This window comes from Ascaphus truei, chromosome 4 (genome assembly GCF_040206685.1).
Source record: "Ascaphus truei isolate aAscTru1 chromosome 4, aAscTru1.hap1, whole genome shotgun sequence".
In the NCBI taxonomy this organism is placed as follows: domain Eukaryota; kingdom Metazoa; phylum Chordata; class Amphibia; order Anura; family Ascaphidae; genus Ascaphus; species Ascaphus truei.
The window spans coordinates 398,797,623-398,811,073 of record NC_134486.1 but is presented as its reverse complement, the minus strand read 5'-3'; the positions used below and the strand labels follow the sequence as shown (position 1 = coordinate 398,811,073).

General features: G+C 44.6%; 1 protein-coding gene across 2 annotated transcripts in view; it reads left to right on the top strand.

Moving 5' to 3' along the window:
• The window catches only part of PTK2B (protein tyrosine kinase 2 beta), a 219,192-nt gene that overhangs the window by 162,505 nt on the left and 43,236 nt on the right, over window positions 1-13,451 (top strand). For both annotated transcript variants that reach the window (XM_075598620.1, XM_075598619.1), the window contains exons 18-21: window positions 1,109-1,224; window positions 7,829-7,929; window positions 9,146-9,235; window positions 10,011-10,215. In XM_075598620.1, coding sequence (XP_075454735.1) covers window positions 1,109-1,224; window positions 7,829-7,929; window positions 9,146-9,235; window positions 10,011-10,215 — 512 coding nt within the window. The remainder of the gene's footprint in view (window positions 1-1,108; window positions 1,225-7,828; window positions 7,930-9,145; window positions 9,236-10,010; window positions 10,216-13,451) is intronic.

Below are 13,451 nucleotides of genomic sequence, written 5' to 3'. Positions count from 1 at the left end.
GCATCAAAAAAATCTTTTTCTCACCTAAAATCATTAGCGGCATTCTGTATGTTGCTATGTCAGTGTTCATATTTTTACATTTAGTGAGTTTTCCTATTCTTTACAAGGTGTTCATTCATATAAACGCATACATTTTTTTTGTCAAGTTGCATCTGTCTTTCACGCCAAGAAAAAGTTGACGGACAATGTGGTGCGTGCCATTTATTATACATATCGGTCACATACCTGTATATGTGGGCGGTAAAGGAGGCAATATCCAAGCTCGGCCTCTAATGCCGACCCGGGTGCTATTTGTTCCTTAGTGAAAGAAACGCTGACATACGTGCAGCACAACAATGGAAATCCGTTTTATATCGACACGCATTCTTTTGTTACCCTTGTTTGCATCACTTTTATTAATGGTTTATATCAGGGGGTCTCAACGCCAGTGCTCAAGCCCCCCCAAACGGGTCAGGTTTTCAGTATATCCCTGCTTCAGCAACTGTTGCTCAATCAGTCCCTGCTTCTGCACAGGTGGCTCAATCAGTCCCTGCTTCTGCACAGGTGGCTCAATCAGTCCCTGCTTCAGCACAGGTGGCTCAATCAGTCCCTGCTTCAGCACAGGTGGCTCAATCAGTGGCTCAGTAAGACTGATTGAGCCACCTGTGCTGCAGCTGGGATATCCTGAAAACCTTACCCGTTGGGGGACCTTGTGTGGATGATTTTGATAATATCCTCTAACCCAAGGGTGGCCAACCCCAGTCCTCAAGCCCCCCCCCCCCCCCAGGTCAAGTTTTGAGCCTCTGATTGAGCCACCTGTGCTGAAGCAGGGACTGGTTGAGCCACCTGTGCTGCAGCAGGGATATCCTAAAAACCTGACCTGTCGGGGGGGGGGGGGGGGGGGTTGGAGTGGAGCACCCCTGCTCTAACCGTACCACAATCTTCATTTCATATCTTTGGGAGTCAGTAGTGATCCCGATGTCACACAAGGTGCAACATGTGGGATTAGTTCATACAGATGTTGTGTTGTCCTTGTTCATTTTGGATGGTTAAAGTGCAGCATCTCGCTAACGTTACCCCCGTCACCTTCACACAGACTAATATTGTACCCCATGTGATCTCTCTGCAGCTTGGACAGTACCTCGAAAAGAACAAGAATACTCTGCAGGTCCTGACCATGATCCTGTACTCATTGCAGATCTGTAAAGCACTAGCCTACCTGGAGGGGGTGAACTGTGTCCACAGGTACAGCAAACACAGATGTGCATGATGCAACGCAGTGTGGGCAGGGAGACTTTCCATAGCGAATGTGTCCATGATGTTGTACCTTTTGTTGTTGGAAATATTTGCGTTACAATGCTTTTCAGGCTCTGCAGAACTGGCGGTGTACAAATAGTCTATTCCTCCTGAGACCAAACTGAACGTGGGGCAATTTTAACCGGTTAAATGTAGGTAATACAGGTAGATTGTTGGTTCCGACGTTTTCCTTTTTGTTTTGTTTGGCTAAGGCTGGCAGCACAAGTGCTTTAAAGAAGTGTTGGGAAAGAACAGCAAATACCGGATAACATTGGAATTAAATGGTTAATGCTGCTTAGTAACATACAAGCATTTGCTGAATTTGCAGAGCAGGAATCTGTGCTGTATGTTTACATAACCTGAACCCCCGAGGCGACTTTCAGTTTAGTTTCGAGATACTCCGAAAGTTTTCAACCTTGGGGTTTTATTCTGGTTGAGAGTAAATAATGTGGCTGCCGGCTCAGCCTCACCCTTACAGCCAATAGGAAACTGAGCTGTAACAAAGGCATTTCAGCTCCATATACACTTAGTACATACAACTAACAAAGATACCACAACGGTCTCCTTATTAAACCCACAGTAACAGTGGTTGCCTATTGTAAGTGCCTGTGCAGAGGCTGTACAGTACAGAGGCACGGTGAGATCCGGGGCCCCAGCTACTTAAGCATAGGTACTGCTTAGGAAATATGGCCTTTTAAAGCCTATTGAAATAAAAGGGGCAAGGTTTCTTCAAGCCTGGAAGGTGTCTCATGAAGTAGCACTTCTTAGTAAATATTGTCTTAAGCAACTTGCTCTAAATCACATGAAACTAGCAACAAACTGTTATTCAGGGTCTCTCCCTCCAGAGACCAGTTCAGTAATCACAAAGCCACAGTAAGATATTTTGGAGCCCAAGAATGCAGCATAATAATAATAATGAATAATAATGGTTTGTTCTTGTATAGCGCTGCTAGTTTTACGCAGCGCTTTACAGATATATTTTGCAGACACGGTCCCTGCCCCGTAGAGCTTACAATCTATGTTTGTGGTGCCTGAGGCACACTGTAACATTGTAGCTGATTTTTCAGTCCTGTGTGTATAGCGCTGCCATTATGCCGCGAAATAATCTGCTAATCCCGGGCTCCTGCATTTGCAGCTGGGTGATGAGCCTGGGAAGGGCCTGTGTGGGGCATCTGCTCCTGTTCATTTGATTTGCACCGGTTCAAGCATTTACAGTAGGTGAGATTTTTCACGCGGCATCTCCGTTTTCGAGCTGTGGTGATAAAAATCCACTGGACCATTCAATTCTTGAAGTATAGTAATTGGAGGGCCAGGAACTAGCTCGAAATACTGCAGCAGCTGCGTATCCTGGTCTGTGTGCGACCACGTTGGCACCGTACGGCATAAAAAAACAGGACTGGATTTATCTGAAAAGAGAAGTATGTGGATGACAAATACCATACCCTACAGCAGCGGTGCGCAAAGTGGGGGGCACGAGACTTGCTGCGGGGGCGCGGGGTTTACAGAGGGCCCCGCGCGCTTCCCGAATGTATTTAAATGAATGCTGGGGGAACTGCAGGGCCTCTGTAAGCTTCTACTTACCTTGTTTCAGTCGCTCCTGGTCACACGTTGCCATGGCAACGTGACATCATGACGCCAGGATGTCTGAAGCAAGGTAAGCATGGGGGGGCGCGAGGAGAGGGGGACAGACGGCAGGGGGGCGCAGGAAAAAAAGATTGTGCTCCCCTGCCCTACAGCAGGGGTGCACAATTGTTTTTGTTTGTGCCCCTCTGCTTGCTCTCCCCACCTGCTCGTCCACCCAACCCCCCTTTCCTTCACATACCTTGCGGGATCGGTGGCATCATTTTACGTGTTGACATCATGTTACCGTTTGACCGCGCAGCGTCGTTTGATGTTGCGTTGTCATGGCGACACGTCGTCAGAAGCCGCCGGAGAGCAGGTAAAAAGCAGTTACTGAGGCCTAGCACACTCCCCCTGCATTCAATTTAAATGTTGTGGGGAAGCACACGGGGCATCTGTAAACGCCGCGCCCCCCACCCAGAAAATCGCACGCCCCCAGTTTGCGCACCCCTGCCCTACAGCAAAAGCGTAGTCCCCGCTTGGCAGTAACATCTGATGAACAATATACAGTAGCACATCTGGCCATTGATTTATTTTTTCATACAAAATACCTATGTGGGTGTTATCAGACAACCATCTAAAATGGATTGAACAATTCCCATGTTTAGTCATTTGACTTGAATTGATCTCGCTGTCCTCTTGTTAATGGTTTACAAGTTGCTGTGTGTAACACCGTAGGGGAACCTTTGTGATGTGTACTGTAACTAAGCTATCAAGTGTAGATAATCGTTTATCTATTTTATGAACTGCATACAGTATGCTGAGGGTTTTTGATTGTGTTTTCCCACAATATCCTTACCATGGCATTGTATGTAGTGCGCATGCGTACTCTTGTTTGAGCATCCAAAAATAGGAAATCTGACTTAAAAAGAGATGCATGATCTGCAGTGTTGGTTCTCAAACACATTTGTTGTCCCACCTCATATCAGGGACCTTCTTTACATGAAGTCCAACTTCAACTGAAGCATCAGCATCAGGTCACTTCTAGAATTGTGTGATATTTTTTTTTATATATTTAATAATTACGCTGAGTATGTCTTCACATAAATTAAACAGAAATAGCCGTGTCAGTCCAGGTGTGATAGTGCAGAGTAAATGAGTACTTCAGTATTAGGTGGTATCTTTTTTATTTAACAATAGATATTATAAGACAAGCTTCCAAGAGTTCTCCTTTCTTCCCCAGGTCAGCGATACTGATTTACAGAGATTCCATGAGCCTAACACAGATGTAAAAAAAAAAGACAAATAAGATAGCCAGCTAAGGCAGAGAATGCGGAGAGAGAATAAACAGACAGGGCAATAAGTGGATGAAAGAGACAGTGAGACACAGGACCATATATACATCTGCAGTGAGCAGGTGTTGTGGGGATGCAGGGGCGAGAGGGGGAAAGGGACAGTGAGACACAGGACCATCCATCCATCAGCAGTGTGCAAGGGATGGGGGGGATGCAGGGGGGAGAAGGGGAAAGGGACCGTGAGACACAGGACTATCCATCTGCAGTGTGCAGGGGGATCGGGATGCAGGGGGGAAAAGGGGAAAGGGACAGTGAGACACAAGACCATCCATCCATCAGCAGGGTGGGGGGGATGCAGGGGGAGAAGGGGAAAGGGACAGTGAGACACCGGACCATCCATCAGCAGTGTGCAGGGGGATGGGGATGCAGGGGGAGAAGGGGAAAGGGACAGTGAGACACAAGACCATCCATCCATCAGCAGGGTGGGGGGGATGCAGGGGGAGAAGGGGAAAGGGACAGTGAGACACAGGACCATCCATCTGCTGTGTGCAGGGGGATGGGGATGCAGGGGGGAGAAGGGGAAAGGGACAGTGAGACTCAAGACCATCCATCAGCAGTGTGCAGGGGGTGGGGATGCAAGGGGGAGAAGGGGAAAGGGACAGTGAGACACAGGACCATCCATCAGCAGTGTGCAGGGGGGTGGGGGATGCAGGGGGGAGAAGGGGAAAGGGACAGTGAGACACAGGACCATCCATCAGCAGTGTGCAGGGGGAATGGGGATGCAGGGGGGAGAAAGGGAAAGAGACAGTGAGACACAGGACCATCCATCAGCAGTGTGCAGGGGGGTGGGGGGGGCAGAGGGGTTTAATGGAACAATTCACAGAGGCAGGGAGAAACATTACAACAAATTATGGTAGTGGTTTAAAACCCCATATCAGCATTAAGTCCTCTTGTTTTGAGTTCAAATGTTTCCCGTTCTTGATGCTTTTAAACATTCTGTTGAGGATTCTGACATTAAAGTCATGTATGGAATGATCTGCCTGTGAGACGTGGTGTCCCACTGGAGAGCTGTGCCTTCTTCTCCATGGTGTGTTATTGTGTGTCTGTGTAGGTTCATTCTGCAGTAGTTTGCCATTTTTGGCTTGTTTCACCAATACAGCATCCCAAGGCCTCAGATATAGTGCATGCGCGAGCGACGGAGTGCATGGCGTCGCACATGCACCTATTGCCTGAGCGATCTGTGGACTCAGATCGCTCACAACAGGGAGGCGTGGCTGTGACGTCACCAGCCTGGTTCGCCATCACTGGCTGAACCGCTCACGTGACGCGGCTGTCGCGGGAATAAATTAAAAAACGTGTCTGTTCAAAAATCTGCCGTGCCGTCGCTCTCCTTCACGTGCGCAGTCGCGCGTACTACGGCCAGCCCGATATATCTACTGCATTTTGTTCGCGCCACCCGCACCGTCACTCGCATTATGGACGCGGCCTTAGTCACATTTGATGTATTGCATCATATATACCACATTCCTAGATGTGCAGGAGAATGTTCCCCTGATAGTGAATGTTCTACGGTTGTGACTGGCTTTGGGATCTAGGCATATACTGTATGTTTGATACGTTTGCAGCGTGTGTTATTGCATGGTCGTGCCATTAACAGCGTCCTTAGTTCATTATTAAGTTTTGGCTATTGACTAACTTCTGTCTGAGATTTGGCGGTTGCCGGAGTGCAAGGAGGGAAGTTTGGGGAAGATGTCTTTTAATGTTCCATCCTCTGCCAGCATGGGCTGCAGATCTTTGATTATTCTTTGCATTCCCTCTAGGGCAGGGATGTATGTAGTCACCTGTGGTATGTGTGTGGTTATTTTTTTCTTCTTGTATTGGAACAGGTGTTCTTGTGGGGCTTTAAATGCTGTTGTGATTGTTGTGGCAATAGTCTTTGGCTTGTATGCCTTCTGTCTGAAAGATCCAGTCAGGGTTTGAGGTGTCTGTTTCTGTCTGTAGTGTCAGAGCATATGCAATGCTATCTTATAGCCTGGTTGTGTATGATGGCTCTTTTTCTACGATGACTCACATGTTGGTCATTAAACCAGTGGTTCCAAACCTTTTTTTTGGTTAAGGAAACTTCTAATAATATTGTGAAATTCTGTGGAACCCCAACCATCTCTAATAGCATTTCTGGGATCAGATGCATTGTAATGAACCGCAACCCTCTCTAATAGCACGTTTGAGGTCAGATACATTGTAAGTAACCCCAACCCACTCTAATAACGCATCTGAGATCTGATGCATTGTAAAGGAACCCCAAACCTCTCTAATAGTGCGTCTGAGATCAGATGCATTGAAAGGAACCCCAACCCTCTCTAATAGTGTGTCTGAGATCAGATGCATTGTAAGGAACCCCAAACCTCTCTAATAGCGTGTCTGAGATCAGATGCATTGTAAGGAATCCCAACCCTCTCTAATAGCGCGTAAGAGATCAGATGCATTGTAAGGAACCTCAACCCTCTCTAATAATGTCTAAGAACAGATACATGGTCAATTCTTTTGTAGTTGGTAACATTTTAAAATAATTTGAAAATTGCACTGACCTCCCTAAGGATGCCAGGGGGAACCTAATGGTTCCTAAGAACCCTGGTTGAAAAACACTGCCCTAATCTAAACAGAAAAAAAGCTATTGTAATAAAAATAAACAATAGTAAGTTCAAAGTATATTTGTACTGATGTTTAAAAAGAGTGAAAGCTTCCATAGTCAGCCAGATCCCTTCTTGAGACATGTTACAATATAAGCTGATACAGTAAAATATACAGTATGTACGGTACTGTATTCAGGGTAGAATATGTGCATAAACTGGAACGAGAAATGTAAAACAGTGTCATGCAAATGGTTAATGCCACACAGTAATGCAAGAAGGAAGTGCAGGGGAGTCAGACAGTCAGACTGGAGCTGTGAAGTGCCTGAGCATTTGGTGCAGAGTCTCTCACCAACTTCGGATTGAGGTGCAGATACAGCGTGTATTATTGCACATGTGAATGCATGATGGCGTGTTAGCACTGGCGTGAGGGTGATTTACAAGGCAAACCATTGGAGAGTTAAAGAACCAAATCGTTAGATAACGGGTGCAATAACATCTGCTGCATCTGTAACATATAACTTAACTAATTGGGCAAATCTTAACCATGAGTGGTAGTATATTTTCATGGAGGGTACTGTGACATGAAAACCTTATCCTGGTGTAAGCCTGTATGCAGAGTGCCACATTTTGGCATGAGTTCATATCCCCAGGTCTTTCTGTCTTTTCGGGGTTTGGTGTTTCCCTTGAATATTTTGACACTGCTTTTTTGCATGCGCCACTAACCTAAAGGAACAGCGACTGTAACTGAAAGGCCCCTTCCCATGATAGTGTTTCTATTCGTTAGGTTTAGAGGTGTTCGTGGTTTGCAGAGGGCTGAAAATATTTGTAAGTCACAAAGAGGATGTGCTTGGTATTGATTTGTTTTGCAAGCAGAAAAAGCTTTAGACGGCTGGAATCGTGCGTGGATTCTAATTCCCGTCTTGTACCTCAGAATGGTTCATTTGATGGAATGTATAGTAGTGCTGTAGTAATGCCCCTGTAATGTATCTCCCAATAGACAGTTAATGTAAAGATAATAGGAAGAAAAGTTGGGATTATAACCAGCATCTCGTTCTTTTCTTACAGGGACATTGCTGTAAGGAATATTTTGGTTGCATCTCACGAGTGTGTAAAATTGGGAGACTTTGGACTATCCAGGTATATAGAGGAGGAGGAGTATTATAAAGGTGGGTATTTTACACATTTGTTTGCAAAGGGGCTCAATGGATGGTCCCATATTTCAATATGTTGTCTTGTACCAACAGTATATGTGTTAGATCCGATCACGTGTTAAAATCTCTCAATACTGACCACATTACAAATCAGCTTTTTCCATTACCTAAATGTGCTTAATTGCAGTATGTTGATAACATTACAGGGTCAATGACACAGTAGTGAAGGCACAATCAAATCAGAACATTTTCACTTCAGAACCAACAAATCAGCATTTCTTACTAGATTTCATTTTTTTCTTCCACCCAATCGTTCAGCTTTTGCCAAAGAATCAGTGTTCAACATGTACAGTAGACCAAAACCATGGTACTTAAGGAGAGAAGGGTAACCTTGATATTGAAGTATGATTTTCAAAGGCAGGGGGGGGTTCATGGAATCGCGTTTCCTCATAAGAGGCTTAAGGTTTAAGAGTGGGAAATAATCATAATTTATATATATACTCAGTATTTTTACTCTTATAGCAATTGAAATTTACTGTCCCATGTACAGTACTTGAGAAAACTTTATATTGGGGATGTTTAATCTTACATCTCACCTATACGTGTTACCATAAGTCTTTCTGTCCAGGTACCCTCTCCATTTCTATTCATAATATAAAATTATATATTGTATTATTAAAGGTTGCTTGATTTATAATAAATATGACTTATTAAAAATGAGATGGTTATACCTTGGCATTATTCAGCTTTCCCATATACAGTACTGCCCATATTCCTTGTTTCAAACATGTGTTGGCGAAATAGTTGTATACTGCACCGACACACTTTATCCGAGCAAATACCCGGTATGTACCTGGCAGATACCTGGAATGCGCCGCTCCTCACCTCTGACAAGCCCCGTTGCATTTGCCTTCCCAGCCTGGTTTCATGCCTGGCTGATGGGCGGCTGATCTGTTAAATGATAATGATTAGGATTTAATAGGCTGCAATGCTTCGCGTGTCTACCAGATGGCATAAATTCATGAATTGTAATGCAGTATATATATATATACTGTGCAGTATTGCAGCCAGCTGGAATAAAATGCTTCAATCCCGGCTTGGAAAATAACTCAATGCACTCGGGCAGAAAACAGTCACAAACCTCAATACACCCGGGTATACCCGAATTCGTGGGACTAGCCGAGCTCGAATAAAGTGTGTCGCCAGTGTACATACAGTGCTTTCTCTCCAGCTTCAGTGACTCGACTCCCAATCAAGTGGATGGCTCCAGAATCGATAAACTTCCGACGCTTCACTTCGGCCAGCGATGTCTGGATGTTTGGTGAGCAAATTGTAAACCAATTCAAGAGCAGGAATGGCCAACTCCAGTCCTCCAGGGCCACCATCAGGTCATGTTTTAAGGATGTCCCTGCTTCATCACAGGTGGCTCAATCTGTGGCTCAGTGTGTAGCCCATAGTGTAGTCAGCGCTATACAAAGGACACAATGCAATACATGGAATTATATTGCAAGAAGTGTAACAAATAAAATCAGGCAATAGGAATGGAAATCCCTGCCCCAGAGAGTATTGATTTAACCAGTGGAAGTGCATTCTGCTCCACCATCTCCAGGCACATAATGCGTTATTGATTTAACTGAGATAGTGCTGATCAGTCATTGCCACAGGGAAACTTCAATTCAAGCCTCACTTTAAGGAATAACCTCCGTGCAATACAATTTTTCAAATCTCAATATGTGTCAAAAAAAATCCACTTTGTATAGTTTTGACTTTGAAAGGCGTTTTTGCAGTCCTTTTATATGGGAATGTTACAAAATGATACAACTTGCTGGGTGGTTACTGGTTGTTGATGCAAAAGACCCCAAAGGAAGACTAATAGCCAAACAAGTATAACCAGTGAGCACGGGAAGAGCAGACGCATGTACAGTACGCACAAACATTTACAAGAAGTAAAGATACATTGTTATTATTAATATTAATGGCAAACAAAGTATGAAACGTTAGTCTATTTAGTCCAGTGAGAATGAACATTAACCATGTGATCCTGTCCTTCTTGTTTGCTTCTATAGTTTGTACTGTGTCTGTATTTATCACTGTAGGGGTCTGTATGTGGGAGATACTGTGCTTCGGGAAGCAGCCTTTTTTCTGGCTGGAAAACAAAGATGTGATCAGCGTCATTGAGAAAGGCGATCGTCTTCCAAAGCCAGAGATGTGCCCGCCCACCCTGTACACCTTGATGACTCGCTGCTGGACCTATGATTCCTTTGAGAGGCCGAAATTTACTGAGCTGGCCTGTAGCTTAAGGTAAAGTAACTTCTCTCTTTGCCATCTTGAGATCCCCATGACATAGCCTCCACATTATGGGGTCCGGCACTCCAGGGGCCCTATGACGTATGGACCCCTCCTTTCCACCTTGAAGACCTTTCTTAAAACACACCTCTTTAACGAAGCATATGGGCAGCTCTGTGGATGATACTATTCTGTACATCTCAGAAGCACGGACCTTGGCCCCTTACAGACGCACTTTACCAGAACACCTTCCTACTACGTCTGTACGTTCTACCCACTTACCTCTTAGATTGTAAGCTCTTCGGGGCAGGGACTCCTTTTCCTCATGTTACTTTTATGTCTGAAGCGCTTATTTCCATCATCTGTTATATTACTATATCACGGGTATTACTGCTGTGAAGTGCTTTGTATATGAATGGTGCTATATAAATAAATATATACATACATTCACGGGCTTTCAGCTCTAGGGTGAGATGGCGTTGCACTAGCAGGCAATGGATTGCACGCTTCCTCTTCCCTAATCGACGATGCCGTCACCGAGCTGCGTCACTAATTTCCTCTAATGAGCGGTCACGTGATTGGGATTTGCTAGAGGGGCTGGGACACTCTGGTGATGCAACCCCTGCAGCAATGAAAGGGTTAAATGATTATAATACTGTATGTCCTTGGAAAATAGCACAATACTTAATTTACATTGTTCCCCCCCCCCCAAACTGATGTGACTAGATCTAATGCTGTTATGTGTTGGTGAATTACTATTATTTTTGTTATTGTCATTTATATACAGTATAACATGCCAACATATTCCACAGCACAGTACAATTGGTATGAAGACATTGACGATAACATTGCAGCATAATAAGCTACATTGGTAGAGTAGGGAAGAATGGCCCTACGCCCAGAAGCTTACAAGCCACAATAGATGGCTAAAGAGTAATGGTCGCTCTGGGTGCAGGATGGATCCGTTATAAGCACCCTCCATGCATTTATTATTATTAATAGCCTACTCAAAGGAGTTAGTGGTGCACTCAAATCAATAAATAATTACAATATACTGTACAGAAGGTGCAAGATCCCATAAGTGTGCCCCCAAAAAATGGAGCCCAAATCACAAGTAGAAAAACAGTCAGAGAAAAAAACTCACTCAAAAACCGAGCCTGGACTTGAAGTTTGGAATACAACAAGTGATCAGACGTCCTCTTGATAAAGGGGGGTGTCCCAAAACATTGAGAATTTCTCCGGTGCATTGCCCCTTTTTGTACTTTATTTTATATTGTTGTTATATTGTGATTCTTGTACATTTTTGGACTTATGCAATATTTAAATAGATCACTTTTTGGATACCAAATGTAGAGGGCAGACTCTATTTTTGTTTTTTCTATTTAGAATTATTAATGGCAGAAGGTTAATAAGAAGAGTTCCATACTCCCATCATCAATTCTTATTATGTTGGCATGCACACTGTAATAAATTATAAAATACCAATTACTGTATATGCTGCTGCTATACAATTTCAGCAATGTGATAACCTTACAAAGCACTTGACATTTCAATGTGTGGTTCCTGGGATTTTGCTAGGGAATATTTGTCAGAGAATATTTGTGTGCCTGGGAACATGGAAGGAAACAAATATGAGCATGGAAGGTCATGTGCTAATATGTCATTGTCAGTGAATATTTCAGTTCCTGTGTCTAATTGTGTTTACGTGACAATTCTAATTTGCTGGGAGTTTGTCACTTAATATTTGGAGCCATTGTATGTGTTAGATAAGTGCTCGAATAATCTGCCAGTGCTGTCAATGATAATGAACAGATTTCTTTCAATAGAAATTCATTCTTTCCTCCTACAACACGGCCCTTTCCCTGGCCAAACAAGCCTACAGTACTTCTCCTCTCTCCTACCTACTCTGTCCTGTAACCAGCAATGTCTATTCACCACATTTGACTCCCTTCTCTGCAAAACTACACCAGCACCCACCTCCGCCTTCACAGCCCAAGACGGTGCCACATTCTTCCAAAAAAATACTTGCCACTTTCTGATGTGACATCACATCAGGCTCCAAATGTGCCACCTACCTCCTCCTGCACACGCAAATACTCTGTCGGCATCTTTCCCCCTACAACTTTGAATGAGCCACTTATTGAGCCACCTGAGCTGAAGCAGAGATATCCTGAAAATCTGACCTGCTGGTGGCCCTTGAGTTTGAGTTGGCCCTGGAGTTTCCTACCCCTGCCCTACCGTCTGCCCCCTTCGTCCTGTTCCCTGACATCTTCTTCCCTTCCTCTTTGTCACACTAAGTCCCACATTAATACACCTCCTTTAATCTTTCTGTCTCCACCATATATTCCCACCTTACTTTAAACATGCATGCATCACACCTATATTAGAGACCCTCTTTTGACCCAGATCTTTAACTCCTGCCATATTTCTCTTCTCTCCATACCTCTAAGTTACTCAAATCGCTTGCATACAGCTGTTTGATTCACATTCTCTCCTTCAACAATCTGGCTTCCAACCTCTACACCCCCCTGAGAAAGCACTACCAAAAGGGGCCAAGCGTTTACTCACAGCAAAGTGTAAAGGTTATTTCAACATACTTATTCTCCTCAATCTCCCTACTGCTTTTGACACAAATGTGATCTTTCAGGGTGGCATACAAGTGTTTGCTCACAGCCTCAGTTACATCCTTCTCCGCCTACACACCGGATTTCACTCCGACAGGGTTGGCTGACCTCACCGCCCATGAATGGCCCAACCGGTTTGAATGACTAGTAGTGTGTTTTCTCCATCCCTCTAAAATGCCTATGTGTTTCATAGGCACCCTCCCCAAGGCCCATGGGGAGGGTGGCTACAATGCCATCCACAAGGCCCATGGAGAGGGTGACTACAATGCCCTCCACAAGGCCCATGGGGAGGGTGACTACAATGCCCTCCACAAGGCCCATGATCTCCCCTACCCTCACCCATTCCTAAAGTCTCTCCAAAACCCTTCAAAGCCACCCACCTCACCGATCCAATCACCTCCACTATCCCCACTGTTGGACCCATCGCCATGCCCCATGAAAAGACTAATTACAGAGACCTGACCACAACCCCTGCCCACCAACCAAGCAAGCTCTCAATGCACCTAACCCATAGCCCAACCATAATTACTTAAACCACCTTTAACTCCCTTCTCCGCTCCCAACTACACCTGCACCACCTTCTACACTCATGGCCCGGGACCTCGCCACCTACTTCACAGACAAGAT